Source organism: Neovison vison, chromosome 11 (genome assembly GCF_020171115.1).
Source record: "Neovison vison isolate M4711 chromosome 11, ASM_NN_V1, whole genome shotgun sequence".
Taxonomy (NCBI): domain Eukaryota; kingdom Metazoa; phylum Chordata; class Mammalia; order Carnivora; family Mustelidae; genus Neogale; species Neogale vison.
The window spans coordinates 18,168,210-18,185,129 of NC_058101.1; the positions used below are offsets into that span (position 1 = coordinate 18,168,210).

Sequence of the window (16,920 nt, forward strand, 5' to 3'; positions counted from 1 at the left end):
ACTATACTGTCTGCACATTTTAATTACAAATTCAATGATTTACTGCATAATCCTTTATTTAAAGTAACTATGACTTATAAGCCTTCACCACTTTTTAAAATGAGCTAAAGGGGGGAAAAAAGGTTTAAAATACGGTAACACTCCTGTAAGAAAGCACTCCTGGAAAATAAGAAAATGAAAAAAGTTGAAGTCTGAAAGAGCGTTGTTATCTTCTTCCCTCACTGTTGTTTTTATGTGAATGAGTGGTTTACCCCTGGAATTAGGGGATACTGAAATGCATTCAAAGTACATTGATAAGATTTTCAGTCAAACTGTTGTGTATAACCCCCGTGGCGACTAATTTGTCAATCAGTGGCCACTTATTTATTACCTTTTATCATAGAGCATTTTAGTCTCCTTTTATTAATTGGAATATATTTAAGTATATGTGTCTCAGTATTTTCAAGAACTTGTCTCAGTATTTTCTAGAATTTGGGGATGTGTCTCAGTATTTTCTAGAATTTGGGGAGAGTATGAATTTATCTAGGGCGAGTGTAAGTAGTATTGTCACCCGTCCAGGGGACAATATTGCTTAAGATGGTAAGTGATGGCAAAAAGATATTAAGTAGTGAATTTGTATAACAAAAAATGGTTACAGGCTTTTTCCTTCTGTTCATTTTGACTTCTTTGGGGGGGTTATATCTCTTCATTCAATCCAACTTTCTACCATTTCCCTTCCTCCCCCAAAATTCCATATCCTGTCCCTTGAAAGTCACAGTCAAATAACCACAAACTCTCCTCTACAGTAAACTTCATCTCTGGGTGTTTCTTGTCATCTTCATGCTTTAAAAGAAATTCTCCCATTAGCAGTACTTTCCACGCAAACTTAAATATTGGTTCTTCACAACCCAACCCACAGGCAGTAGAAGTGCTATGGCCAGACCATGATTTCTCCTGTCAAAATCCCCAGCTTCTTTGAGGTTCTTGCCATCAGCTGTTTACTATCACTCCAGACCTCCTATTTTTCTGTCTTTACAGTTTTACTATACATCTCTCCATTCATGATCATTCTTCTCTGCTGCCAACCAGGATCTTATGACTTATTTTCTTATACCCCCTTTCACCTTTAATGATTCTAACAAAACAAAACAAAACAAACAAACAAATAAACAAACAAAGACCAACACTTGATAGGTGGGCATTGCTAGAAAAAACAAAACGGAAAACAGAACACCAAACAAAAACCAATACATAACCATGATTACTTAAGACATGCTAAATTTGTGACAAATTTCTTTCTTTTCCTTTCTTTCTTCCCCCCCTCCCTCCCTCCCTTCATTCTTTCCTTCTTTTTTTTTTCTTTCTATCTTTCTTGCCTTCTTTCATTCTTTTTTAGAAATAGAGAGCAAGTGTGGGGTGGGGGTAGGGTAGGATGGGAGGGGTTTGGGACAGAGGGACAGAATCTCAAGCAGGCTCAATGCCCAGAGCCAAGGCCTTCTTGGAGCTTGATCTCAAGACCCTGAGATCATGACCTAAGCCAAAAGCAAGAACGAGATGCTTAACCGACTGAGCCACCCAGGTGCCTCGACAATAAATTTCTAATGGCACTCAACAATGTCTGACAAGCTTCTTCCCTAGCTTGATACTTCCGGATACTTCTGTATACTTCCCTAGCACAAATGCTTTTTCATTCACCAAAAGGAATAGTTCACATCGTCCTTCAACCTCAACGTCACCTCTCATCCTAACCTCTTAGCTGCACAATGTCACCTATATCCTTAAAAAAACAGAAGCAATCTGACAGTTGCAAATACATGAGGCACTATCCAGACCTCGCAATCTCTTGTACAGCTCCTGAATTCATCCTTCAGCTGCTGCATGCTTAGCTGCTAAAGGCTTACCCCCTGTGACCTACAGATGATTGTCCTTGGGCACTAGAGATATTATACCCACACAGCCAGCAGGGCCTGGGAGTTTGCATTCCATTCTCACCCCACAGCAAGCCTGTGGTCAGTTACTAACAGGTGTGAAGTTACACAACCCCAGCTTCTTTGCCTCAAGGTTGGAAAGTTCCAAAGTGTAACTTACACTCCAGAGCTCCCTTTGGGGTCAGGGTCGGTCAGTCTTCACCCAAAATGACAACCTTGCATGCTTCTTCCTCTTACCTACACCACTTCCCCCTACTTTCTTACTGATCTCTTCTGAAAGCACTTCCTTAATAAATTACTTTGGCTGAATCCTTGGCTTAGAATCCACCCTGGGGAGAACTCTACCAAGAATACCGACAGAAATGTTCTCATCTTTCCAAAACCAAATCTATCAGCTATCTTCAACAGTCTACACACATTTCTTCCTCCTATTATAATGAAAGAATTGCCTTTGTTCGTACAAAGCCAACATATCTGCTCATCCTGATACTTCTCAAAAACTGTATTCCTGTTCGTTATTGTTCTCTCTGGTGCTTCATCAATGTCTCCTTCTCTATTCGCTTATTCCCATCAGGAAACACCCTTTAGTATTCCTTACTTTTAAGAAACAAAAAAACCTTCTTCTTAGATCTCAGAGATTCTCCAAGAATCTTGTGTTAACATTTACTGAAAAATTCATCAAGAATTTTCTATACTAGTAATCCATACTTGCTCACTTCTCATTTTCTTTCCTTTCTTTTTTTTTTTATAAGATTTTATTTACTTATTTGACACACAGAGAGAGATCATAAGTAGGCAGAGAGGCAGGCAGAGAGAGAGGGGGAAGCAGGCTCCCCGCTGAGCAGAGAGCCCAACGAGGGGCTCGATCCTAGGACCCTGATATCAGGACCTGAGCTGAAGGCAGAGGCTTAACCCACTGAGCCACCCAGGTGCCCCTCACTTCTCATTTTCTTAAAAGCTACTCTACTTGGGCATTCTTCCCCCATAACTCCACAGTGCCTCTGTCATTGACAAATCCATTGTTAACTATTTTCCCTCTTATTATACCTGACCACTCAGAAATATTCTGTGGTTGACTACTCCCTTCTATTCTTGATTTCTATGACATAATGTTATTACATTTACCTGGTTGACTAAACTTTCTGAGTCACCTTTACCAGAACAACGTTCTTCTTGGATGGTTTTATTCAGAAATTCACCTTAAATTCCAGTAACTCTGAAAACTCTATCCCTGATCCTGACAAGACTTCAGTGCCATTAAAACTTCTGACAAGTACATTTTGCCAGCATGATTTTATAGTTCATAGCTTATAATATGAAAATCACAGGTTTTTAAAGATGGGGCCCTTGGTGATCATGTAATCCAATCAATACCTAGATTTAAAGTTTCAAGAGTATGTACTCAACCAAAAAAATGTTTACTGAAAAGAAAATCATCTCTTTTAAAATTAAACACCATTTATATATAGATGTGTAATGTAGTATGACAAAGGCTGTATGGTTAAGGAAATGGACCCTCAAGTCAGACAGTCTGCTGACTGTTTTGGCACTAACTAACTGTGAGGTCTTGAGCTGAATTAATTACCTTCTTAGAAACTTAGAAGGTGTAATGCAAAGATTTAATTGATGCATGAAAAGGACTTAGAATTGTGTTTACCACATAGTAAAATGTCAAAAAATTAATTATTTTTCTTATTATTTTGCACATAATTTCAAATAGACTCAACACATAAAGTCCCAAAATGCTATTTAACCAAGTGTAACAATTACAGTGGATTTAGGAGCAGAACCAGGGAGTACTGGTTTTTATTTCAGAATACATGACTAAATTTTTACTTAGAGTATGTGACTCAAAATACAATACAGTATTTAACTTAATATTACCCACAACATTTTAGTATAAACATTTCCGGGAAGCCTTTGAAACTTGGGTTGATTCAGATTTGAAGGCTAAGTCTTTCAGCCTAATATTATTTACTCAGTTTCCCACAACAGATTTTCAAAATCAGTTAAGTTTTGGTCAAGTTTCATACAAATTTATATCCATGTATAAAATCACTATATAAATAAAATTATAATTTAAAATAATTTGTGTCATTTTAAAGAAATCTCTATTAGAAAAAAAATGTATTTCCAGTTGGTTCTGATAACAGTAACCTGGCAAACTCTTAAAAGCCCAAAGATTATGATACCAGTGAGATTTCTTGTGTGCTTTGTTCAGCCTTTAGAAGTATTTGTATCTTCCATGAGGTATCTTCCATACCTCAAAGAATTATGACTTAAATAATCACTGGGCAAAAATTGGCTTATGTATTGAAAAAAAAAAAAGATCTACTTGGAAGTGATCAAAAAGTGATTCAAATGCTTTTATTTACATTTGGAATGTACAATTCCTTGTATAATTTTTATAATCTGAAACTACATTAAAATAAATATATTAAGAGTGAATGAACTCATGTTTCTGAGTTTTACCCATAATACATAAGAGTTAATTTTGCAACATAAAATTAAACAAGATATTGCTGAATTTATGTACTGGTTTTTAAACCTTTATTCAGATGTTTAAAATTCAAGGAAAATAGATAGCAATTACATTTTTAAATGAACAAAAAATAAAAAAACAGAATAGGTTTAAAAATTTTTATCCCCAAATTTTAACTAGAGTCTCACATTAATTTTTAAATGATATATGTAAAACAATTTACAACACTAGAATGAGCTCTTCCTCACAATTTGGAGACAAATGAATTACAGTAATTAAATGTTCTCATTTTCATAAGATTTGATTAAATTTTCATTTTGTATCTATATACACAGTAGCATATTAATAATAGAAAATTAGACTTGATTTTTTGAAACTTTTCCAGAGAGTAGAACTATAGGATGACTCTCAAAGATGACATTCTTAGACTGTTCTGTCACTAATATGTCTATGGACATAATATAGGGCAAGCCACTTTCAAGTAAAATTCTTTATAAGGTACTATAATATTCATCATACTAACTCCAAAAACTCAAAAGACTGGTGTGGCATAACAAAAAGCAAATATTTTTTCTTTGTTCCTGTGGCGGAGTGAAACCCTTCAAATCTCTTGAGTGATACAGCGGCTTTGGGATGCTAATGAATGATGCCAGCAGGCAGAGGGAACAGAGAAGGGAGATGGTGAGCAGAATGCAGAAGTCTGGAGAAAAAGCCATGATTACAGGGTTGGAACCTTCATCCCTACTCTCACCTACAAGTCCACCCCCACTAAGGGGTAGGGGCCCACAGATTGAGTTCTATCACTATTGGGCAATGGTTTAATCAATCACACTTCTGAAATGAAACCTCCCCTAAAACCCTCACAGATGCTGCCGTTCAAGGAGCTTCTGGGCTGGTGAACCCTTTGAAGGGCAGAGGGTAGAACTCAGAGAAGCCATAGAAGCTCTGCACTACAGCCATTTGGTTTTCCCCAAGTTGTTTCCTTTATAGGAAAGCTACAACTTTAAGGAAAGCACTTCCTTGAGTTCTGTGAATTGTTCTGGTGAATCACAGAATTAGAGGGGTGGTTGTAGGAACCCCTGAATTTGTAGTCAACCGAATAAAATTGTGGGTGGCCTGGGCAACCCACTTGCGGCTGGCATCTGAGTGGGAAGCAGGGTTATGAAACTGAGCCCTTAACCTGTAGAGTTTATTCCAACTAGAGGAATTAGTGTCAAAATTGAATTTAATTGCTAGACACTTAGTTGGTGCTGGAGAATGGGTGGGGGTGTGGAAAAAAACATATAACTAGGGGCGCGTGGGTGGCTCAGTGGGTTAAAGCCTCTCCCTTCAGCTCAGGTCATGGTCCCAGCGTCTTAGGATCGGGCTCTCTGCTCAGCGGGGAGCCTGCTTCCTCCTCTCTCTCTGCCTGCTTCTCTGCCTACTTGTGATCTCTGTCTGTCAAATAGATAAATAAAATCTTAAAAAAAAAAAGATTCTCTCTCTTCCTCCTTTAAAAACAAAACAAAACAAAACAAAACATGTAACTAGTGTCAGAAGTGCTGTCTGAAAATAACATATGAGTGCGCAGAAAAGAACATTTTCAATTATACATAATTTTGCCACTAAAAGGTGACCATTATTCATTTTTTAGTATATTTCAATTTAGTCTTTTTCCCTGCATACATAATCAGTTATTTCTGAGAAATAAGAATGTTCATATTATATCCCAGGAGGTAAATTAGCACGCAGCTCTCCTATAAAGTATGCTTAATAAATTTTATGATATATAGCTTTGTATTTTATTTCCAGGAAGAAATAGCTAAAGAAAGGATTGTTTCTAAGCTATCAAAATGCACACCTTGCTATTACTTAGAGGAAAAAGAATTTTGTTGCTTAGGGTAATTTTTATTGATGATTAATTCTTATCTAAACTATATAATCTATTTATTTTGCTTCTTAGATCCATGAAATTACACATAAAACTTACTAAATATGTATAAAATGTGAAATATTCTAACTTATTAATAAAGTATTTGAACATTTACATTTTATAGAAAGTATATATACCGTAAATCTTATACATACATGTAGGTATGGATAGATTTTATAATTAGAATATTAAGTTTATAACTAGTATATATATATATAAATACTTATATTAATTATATATTAATACATCAATGTATAAAGTATATATTTATAAATATAAATAAATAAAATATATAATCATATATTAATCTTCATATTAATATATAAAGGGGGAAGTGGAGGATTAAAATAATCTTATAATAATGTTCTATTTTTCAAAGTTATATAACTTTCTTTCCAGGTAGATGAGTGCTTCTAACCACAATGAATACTCACTACTTATGAGTCATGATAATTTATCCCATTACTTTTTTTTTTTAAATTTTTTTATTATTATTTTTTTTTATCCCATTACTTTAAAAGAAAACATCTGCTGGTCAATACATTGACAGACTCAGTCATAATTTCATCATATAAAGGAAAAATTTTTTCTATATTCCTTTTTTTTTTAAAGATTTTGTTTATTTTTTGATAGAGAGAGATACAGCGAGAGAGGGAACACAAGCAGGGGGAGTGGGAGAGGAAAAAGCAGGCTTCCCACTGAGCAGGGAGCCCCATGTGGGGCTCAATGCAGGGCTTGATTCCAGGACCCTGGGATCATGACCTGAGTGAAAGGCAGACGCTTAATGGCTGAGCCACCCAGGCGCCTCTGTATACCTCTTCTTACATAAGACCAACCTTCACTTGCATACTAGATCCCAACCTCCCTTGCCTACTCAAATGTAGAAACCACCCAATTTTTCCCCTCTTGCCAGCATCAACTACTTTTCCAATCTTACCAGATTAAAAAGAAGAGGTTATAATTTCTGTCATCCTTAAATTAACCAATCAATAAAACAAAACCCAGTGGTCAAGTTTAAGTTCCTATCTAAACTGAAAGGCTTGATTCACCTAGTTTCGAGGATCTCTAGCCTTCTTCCTATCTCACTGTCTGCTCTTTCTAAATCTATTTTGTAGGTTCTGTATTTCCAATACGTCTGAAAGTTCAAGCAACCGGGGGTTACAGCCACTAGTCTTCTTGTTGTATGTTTTTCTCTCGATCTTTTTATTTTACCCAGCATCATGGATTTAAACTATAATCTACCTTTAATTGACTTTCCTGTGATTACAGCTAGTGCCACACTCCTAGGTTCAAGGAGTGGCCAAGGGGCAGCTGTTTGTAAAGGCACAAATGGAACTTAAGTCTTTGGGATATCATGGAGCTACTGAACCAACTCTGGAACCACATACCTCTGGATTTTTGGTCTCTTGTGTCTTGATTTAGGCCCCCATATTGGTCAAATCAAAGTTCATATATTAAAACTCAAATATGTGAATAATATGGAACATAAATATTATTTACTTATAATTATTCTCAGATTTCTACCACTCTTGAAAACCTGCACTTCAGCATTTTTAGGGAAGAATGAGTCTAGTGACTTCAGAAATGTTGGTTTCATAAAAAAATAAATCCCACTTACCAAGTTTTCTCAAAGTCTGACTGCACATTACACATTGGATATAAAGGAAATGTGAGTCCGAGTCATACATAAAAAACAAAGGAGCTGTTAATTTTTATGTTTTTATTATCAAGAAGAATTATTTTTCCCTTAGATAGTCTTTCAAGGCTTTCTCATCCTTAAGACTATACTGCAATGGACTCTCCCAAATTTGAGATAAAACTAATTATATCAGGGAAAAGTGAAACTATTATTTAATCTCAAGGTATAATGCAGAACAGTTCCAGTGCGCCTATAACAGTCATGCTTCAAACTGTTTTTCTCAAATGTCAGCTCCCAGTGTATAAACTATGCCGAATACAGTGATGCATAAAACTCCCGGCTCCTGGAAAATCATACGGGGATTTAAATGCATTTTAATGAAAGACCTTTGAAAAAAAAGGGCCAACATTTTACATTTCAGAAAACTTCAGAGTATAGCCTAAAATGCATGATACAATGAGACTGGCAACAACATTTGCAGAATACACATCGTTGTGAATCCGTGGCTGAGATTAATTTTCCAAATAAGTAACTGTTAAATGCTTTTACTGTTAAAATTAAGTCAATCAGTAAGGAACTACCTACTACCTGCTTCCTTAAATTGTCTGAAGCAAATCTAGTGATCTTATAGCATCACACAGAACTACAAACAGCATTGTTTAGTCTTCAAATACACCTGGATGATTTATGATAATGTCACTATACATTTCCAGTGATCTTTAACTATAGACCAAGGAAACAGAGGAAGACGGAAAAATGAAATAACAGACAGATGACATTCCTTTCAAAAATTTCTTCAACATGGGACACCTGGGTGGCTCAGTGGGTTAAGCCTCTGCCTTCGGCTCAGGTCATGATCTCAGGGTCCTGGGATCGAGCCCCGCATCCGGCTCTCTGCTCAGCTGGGAGCCTGCTTCCCCTCTCTCTCTGCCTGCTGCTCTGCCTACTTGTGGTCTCTCTCTATCTCTCTGTCAAATAAATAAATAAAATCTTAAAAAAAATTTTTTTTCTCGAACATTATTTTATTTTATTTCAGTTACTAGCTCTACTCTTTCTATGGCTAGAGTGTTTCTGGTATAGATGAGCATTAAGAAGTTTATCTGATAAAGAAAGATTTAGTAAAACACATCTTCAGTATAATATGTTGACCCAGTATTCTTTTTACAAGAGAGGTGACAGTTTTTAAATACAACAACACTAAATATTTAATATAATTAGACATGTGTAAAATTTAAATTTGAACTTAGTAGTTTTGGTGGTGAAAGGTAAACTATGAGTGAAATCAATTGCTTGGAGATATAAGCTATTCTTTTTTAAGTCTGCATGGACTATTATACTATATTGACCTTCTATTTAAAAAAACTTAAATCAATATTTCAAAATTTTTATAGTGCCAGCTAATATTTTGAGAAAAATGAGAAAGTATATTTTCCTAAAAACTCATCCAGAAACTTTGAAGTGGATCAATATTTTTACTATGTACAACTCAGAACTAGATTAACTATTCTCATAAAGGTTCAAACTCTTGTTAGGATACAGCTCTGACTGCAGTGTAAAGACGATACCATTTGAAAAGGAGGTTCTCTCCTGCTTGTGCCCTTTCTCCTGAGCTACACATACAGATATATATCCATCTTAATATACTAATATAAAGGACAAAAATTAAAGGTTAAAATATTCTTGTGATATTGCTGTATTTTTCCAAGTTTATTTCAATTTGGTCTTCTGCTTTCAATCTTCAGAACCTTACCACCTTTAATCCATAAATAATGTAATACTAGTAATAATGTAATAAGGTAACATCAAACTGATCGTAATTTTGACTTATTTGTTTCTACCAATATCTAGAAACATAGTTCTCAAAGTAAAAGTTACCTTTAAGAACAGAGTAAGTTATTGTGGATATTGGTAAAGTACAGCATTTTTCTATTCATCCCTAAACTTTTTTAGATTTCTTTATGTATGGCAGGTGTCCAAACTCACTAAGCAGACTTCTTTTTCTTTTCTTCAGAACTAACTACAGAATTTGTTACTTATTAATTAAATGAGCATTTTCCTCCTAGAGCCAATTCTTTCATAACAGTATAAGCTTGGCTTAAATATATATATATATATATATTATACTTAAAAATATACATATATATATTCTTAACAACACCCCATGGTAAACAAAGCCAGTCAAATTCTAATGGAATTTTGATATGAGATTGAGCAAATTTCACCATGGGAAGCACAAAGAACTAAAGGCAGCAGTGTATTTTCACATAGTAGCTCAAAATAATCAAATCATCCTCTATGGGCACAAATTTTGTGATGTAAATATTGCACATATATTTAATTATCTCAAAACTCTACAAAGTAGATACAATTATCCCCAATTCTGTGGAGACAGACTGAGAGCCATGATGAAACTTACAAGGTAATGTAACAATTATTAGCTGAACAGAAATTCAAGCCCAAGTGTTTGGAACGGAAATCATCACTCCTCTCTACTGCTACGCCTTCTCTTAGCAATTAGAGCACTGAACAGAATGAAGCAAAGTGAAACTCTTTCTCTAAACCACCTGACAATACATTTGCCATCCCATCCTCGTGCCAAACCGAGTTAAATGGAGAGGCCAGAAATCAGAAAACATGTCTAAACCAAAATCGGAAGTTCAGATGCAGAATTCTGTGCATGGGAAAGGAGCTAAAGGAGAGACACAGGGAAGGGAAGCCTAAGCAGACTCCCTGCCTCTCCATATAGGCATCAATTTTCTTTCTTAGCCCTAAAAGCCTATACCATTATTTTTCACTCTTTTAAGTACCTGTGATGCTATTAAACCAGTAATAGAAGAAATAGTTGATAACTGTGCAAGCAGTAGTACACTTTTATGGAGAAAGTAAGTCAAGAGTGCTCTCAATGCACCTCAAGAATTAAAGTTTTGCAAGTCATAATACCTCAGCAATAATATAAGTTGATTCAATAACTGCTTTATTCCTATTAATCCATATATGTATATATTCAAAATTAGTTTCGATTTTTGTAATGATGACTGTAAGCTCTAATTTCAACTCGTCAGAAACTCAACCAGAAAATTTAAATGAATGGAATTACTTTTTTTTCCACATAAAATTACGTATTTTGATGAAAAAGAGACAAAGACAAGTAAGGAAAGAGCAAACAGAATTGTACTTTTAAAATTTAATTACGTTTTTGGGAATCTGAGAATGGCATACCTCATTTCCTTGGTAATCATGTTACCTATACTAATTCACTCTATTATTATTTGTTCTGGAGTATATCATTAATATAGTAATGAGCCAGAAAAATGAAAGTTCTAAACACACACACACACACACACACACACACACACACACACACAGTGTTTATTTTAATGATCATGAAGCAAATTTTGAATTAAAACATAATTAAATTATCTTTAAAATAATAATTAAATTGATTAGAGTAAATTGGGAGCCAGCCAGGCACAGTGTTTGGGAAAACAAAGTCAGTAGAGAAACAGGAAAGAAAAATACTGAAGCAAGTGAGCCCATCTAGAATGGCCAGAGGGGAAATGACTGGACAAGAGGCCAAGGAAAGAAACAGCAACTAGGCCTGGAAGGGTTAGTAGGGTGGGGTAGAAGGTCTGAACTTGTGTGTGAGAACAGCAGGAAGCCACTGAAGAATTTTACCCAAGGGAGTTGCAGGATGGGATTTACGTGGTTTAAGAGCTCACGCTGGCTGATGGAGGTAGGGGCAAGAATCAATAATGAGGAAAGAGGTTACAAGACCACTGTAGTGTTTCTGCAGAAGTTGATGGTGGCTTAAAAAAATGGTGGCAATGAATATGGGGAGAAGGAAACACATTCTAGATAAAGGAGAGATCTTTGTGTGAAAGAACCTGTATAACAGAGGCAGTAAATATTTGATAAATGAGAGAATGAATTGTTTTAGAAAGACATTGACTTCCAAAAGTCCTTGCATGCTGGGCTTTTTCCTCAATGAACTGAACAAGGTGGCCCATTTTATTCAGCATTTTACAAAAATGGAAAAAACAAAAACAGGAAAACATTAACTTTTATGCCCTTTCCCATGTACTAAAAAAAGATTTTCCAGATAAATGATGCTTGTGTCTTCAAATAAATACTCTCACACCACCCGTAACATTTAAAAATACATATAAAAAGATCCTTATTTTTTTAGATAAAAAGGATGCCGGATTTTGTGTGTTTTCCCTAATATTCAAAATCATTATTATCTTTCTTAAATTCTTCTTTCCTCACCAATTAAGCCCTGCTGATTTCTTTACAAGTACTTCCTAAATAGTTAATATGTTTTCCATAAAATGAAATGTCCTTCAGCTTCTAGGAAGTTTTAAGGAATATTTCCTTGAGATTTCTTTCTTATTTTCACTCTTCAACATGTCCCTATATCCTGCAGATGACCACCTTTCCTACTTCACAGAGGATAGCAGACAGAAATTCCTCAATTTACTGCCCTGCCCTGGTTCCTCCAACATAATCTACATCACACTTACTATTTATTTCACCCAGTCTCAGTGGAAAAGAGTCCTCCTACCGAGCTTCTCTTACCTTGGTAGAAAAGTCTCCTTCATGTAATTTAATAGAGTGGAATGGTTGACCACAGTTCTGGATCTCCACGATCTCCACCCTACAAGTCCTGAGTTCACAGTTACAACAACCATTTCCTTTCCTGTGCTTCTAATCTCTCTATCACTGGTTCTTCCTCACCAGCATGTCCGTATTCATGTTTCTTTCATTTCAAAACCACCCTTTCCAACAACTACTTAATTTCTCTTAAAAAAAAAATCATCAAAGGCTGTATATATTCCTTTACTTATTTGATGGTTGGGTATTTCATTATTATACTCATTTTATTTCATTGCTATTTTTTAAGAACACTTAACACCTTTATTTATTTTTAAGTAAGCTCTGTGCCCAGTGTGGGGCCTGAACTCACAACTCTGAGGTCAAGAGTCACATTTTACTGACTGAGCCAGCCAGGTGCCCCATTACTGTACCTATTTTAAAGGGGACAGAAAGGCTAAGCAAGTTTAAATAAACTTGCCAAAAGCTATATAAACTATAAAGCAGTTTGGACAAAATTTAAATCAAGATATTCTCAAAGGCTTTACTTTATTTTGTAATGTAAAGCTTAATGCCATCAATGTCATTACACGTAACTATTGCTTCTTATGTGTTTGTTTTTTTAAACAATAACAATAAAAATTCGAACCATACCACTTAAAGAAATATATATGAATAAATACAGAACGAACTGATCTTTCAAGATGGGTGACTGTACTAGTACAAGAACTTTTTCCCCTGATTTTTAACATTATAAAAGCTGTTATTAAATATCAAAGTGTTTACTTCCGATAGTACTTTAAAAACAGCATAAATGGCAATAAAGTATTACTAGCATTTTGCTTTATACTATAAAACAATAGGTATAAAGATGTAATTTACATCAAAAGGGAGTAAAAGTATGATAACTTTCAGGCAAAATATATTTTATATGCCTATTTATTTATTTATCCAAATTCAGTTTCATCAGGAAAAGATAGTCCAAGTAACTAATACTAGAAGGGCAGTCTAATTATACATAATTCAACAAAATAAGGACTATCACCTCAACTGAGTAACATTGAGAACTATAGAAGTCTACTACTACTCATAGTAGGTAATTCTTAGTTTGCTCCATGACATTATTTTTTCTAAGTTCTAATTGAAAAGCTATCCTTTTCAATTAAGTTAGACAGATGATTCCTTCAACAAAATTAACTACTTCGTTTCAGGACACTTTTGTCACTAAAGTCTTTAATTGTATTGCTTTATTTTATAAACATTCATTAAGGGCCTACTATTGGCAAGGACCTCTGTCAGGAGCTAAATGTAGGAAGATGGAAAATGGGTGACATAGCTGTTATCTGACGTAGTTCAGGAAGAATGTTCAAAAGTCACAGGTGACCTCATGAAACTTCTGAAAGTACATTCATTTAAATAAAAACATTTAACCAAATTACTATATAGCATAGGCAAATTATATACAAATTACAATTTAATATGTAATATATTAATGACTAATGTACATCTCCACAGGACTATCTTTCTCAAATGTCACAGCCTCTGAAGGAACACGATAACATCTTTGGTTATACTGAGGAACTATTTTTCTTTTCAGAAAATGTAAATTAGCTTCTTTTTGTGTATATACAAAAGTGCCACTAGTGTGGAAAGGAATGTGAATATTTTCATATCTGTGCATGGCCAGGGCTTTCTGAGCAAGAAAAACAGAATTTGGGTTAAAGGACAAACCTTGGAAATTGAAAGATGGCTGAATAGATAGTGAGAGACTTTTGGAGTGGTTTACCTCCCAGGAGGGAAACGTTAACATTTCAAAGGGGGCTAAAGCCTGTAGCCATATATATATATATATATATATATATATACCATACGATTTTTCAAAAGGGATTTGTGTTTTTTCTTCCTCTCTCAGAAGGAGAGGAGGGCAGGTGGATACGAGCTTCTCTACAAATGCCTAGATCAATAATCTCGGGGTTCCTCTCCTGTGGTGGAAAATCTCCCTTTTAGTACTTGCAGGTGCCACTACCTGTCTCTCTTCACAAAGCTCCTGGTGTGGAGGGGGAAGGAGCGTTGGGAACAGATATGGTTATTGCTCCAAGAAACAACAGTCTGCCCAGAGACAGAAACCATGTATTTGCTTTCAGGACAAAATACGTGAAGTGTACATATTAAAAACTTATCAGGTTGCACATCAGAGTTTGGGGAAAAAAGTTTTTTGAAGACACAGCTTCATTATACTGATTTTCAGGCAGATCAAGTCATCTCAACAGTCAATAAATGATCTTATTCAGCAAACACAACACATTGATCCTCTTCATTTTGTCACAAGATTTCAGTAGAATTAAAAGTCAGGATGATTTAGAGCACCAAAGTTAGGCTGGCTAAAGGAAACAAAAAGAAAAATCACTTACTTGATATTATCAAGGCAGCCCGATTCCGGTTTCAGAATGGCGGTATGATGGAACATTTTATAAAGAGCAATCCCAAGGAAGATGACATTAAGCTGGAATGTAAAAAGTACGATCATGTAGCATAACCAGAATATAAGAAAAAAAGGAAGTCTATTCTCCATACAGATGAGTTGTTCTGGGAAATTAGCTCTCACTATACTTAAAAAGGAACTTGATCATAGATGATTGCCTGGTATTTTAGTGAAGGCAAAAAGCACTGTAGGGAATTGGGATACCAATGAGTTACAAAGCACTATTATGCCAAAATACATACAAATACAAAATCAGCAGCAGTTGGAATGATGCTGTGGAAATCGTAAAGCAACTCAAAGCCAAGTGTGTGTTTAAAAAAATATATACAGGTGTGTTACTATCTCTACTATCTGAACATGGCCCCCAATTTTTTGTTCAGGGATATGTATTGAAATGCTATGTTACAAATCATAAATATTAAATCAATATGGTTTTGAATAGTTAGATCAAAAGGATTATAAAATAGTGGTTAATTCTAATGCTACAACAAACTAGGATTAAAATCCAGGAAACCTTCAGTGATACTGTCTTGTCACTGGAAGCAGAGAGGGCACAGGACTTAAAACAAAAAGGTCCAGTGTGAATTCCATATATCACGTATGTGTAAACTGTATAGAAAACCGCATATTCAATTGCACTTGTGACCTGGTTTGTTTATACGTTCCAAAATTTATGACTGGTGGAGACTAGGAAAATCCAATTATAAGCCCTCCTCAATAATAAAGTTCTACAATCCTTTATCTAATTCCAAAAGTGTGAAAAGTGAAAGTTTTAAAAAATTCATTGAGGGGCCAAAAAGCCTAACCCTTAACTAACCCTGTTTGATGGGAAAACCTGATTTGTACTGACATAAGACTCTTCTGTCTTTATTCTGCTTGCTCCTACTTTTCCAATTATTTTTTTTTCTGTTGAATTATTACTGTGTTTGGTTTCAGAGTCCTGCCTAGTCCCTACTGTGAGTATTGGTAGATGTGTTTGATTTTGGGCAACTGCTTATTTTCTACAGGGAATACTGTACAATATGCAGTACATGTACCATGTTACTTTCCTAAAGTCTGAAAACTTTCTGAATTCTAAAAAATATACCTGCTTCAAGGGATTTCAGATAGTGAACTGTAAATCTATATTTTATTCAAAATCAAGAAGCCATTTAATTAAGAAAATGGAGAACAATTTTGTATTGTAAAATCACGAGTACATAAATAATAATACTAAACATAGAATCTGAATTAGGATAAGGAATTCATATGTGAAATCGAGACATTATGCATCTAAAAATTCAGAAGAAAGTATGATTCCAGAATGCTTGCCTAACCATTTTTGCCATTCTCAAGTGACATTCTTTTGGATTTTAAAGTTTTTGAGATGTTTATAAAAAACAAAACTGGAAGGAATAGTAAGGTATAGGACTGCATTTCCAATTTCCAATTCCATTCATAACTCAAATTATCCAAATGAAAAAGAAAGGAAATACATTGTCGTGAAACTTAAAGTCATTCCTGTTCAAAAGCCCACAAAACCAAGTAGCTTATGTGAGGTCAGGCTCTTTTCCTCTCCAACGTTTTTGATTAAGTATTTTATAATATAAAAGTAGACTATACTGAGTGTCTAACTGCTTGAGTTATAGAAGGTCAGATAAGTAGATGATTTCCCCCAAAATAATCTATGTAAATCAAGCATAGTCAGTGCAAGCAAGCATCGTGGAAGTTTTAGTTCTTGACCTGGGAAACACATAGTTAATGAGGAGTTCTTACCATTATTATCAAGGTCGCAGGTCCTATAAAGCTCCAAATGAAGTAGGTGTCAAGTCGGAGCCAACATCTGCAATGAAACACAAGGGAGAGGAGGCATTCAAGGACTGGCTGTGGGACATACATCAAGAGTGAGCGAGTGACAGAGAAGAATGT

General features: G+C 35.1%; 1 protein-coding gene across 14 annotated transcripts in view; it reads right to left on the minus strand.

The window, feature by feature from the left end:
- ADGRL3 (adhesion G protein-coupled receptor L3) overlaps positions 1-16,920 on the minus strand; it is a 793,594-nt gene that overhangs the window by 51,215 nt on the left and 725,459 nt on the right. For all 14 annotated transcript variants that reach the window (XM_044268179.1, XM_044268169.1, XM_044268166.1 and 11 more), the window contains 2 exons: positions 16,768-16,834; positions 14,942-15,033 (listed from right to left, as the gene is read on the minus strand). In XM_044268179.1, the coding sequence (XP_044124114.1) occupies positions 14,942-15,033; positions 16,768-16,834 (159 nt within the window). The remainder of the gene's footprint in view (positions 1-14,941; positions 15,034-16,767; positions 16,835-16,920) is intronic.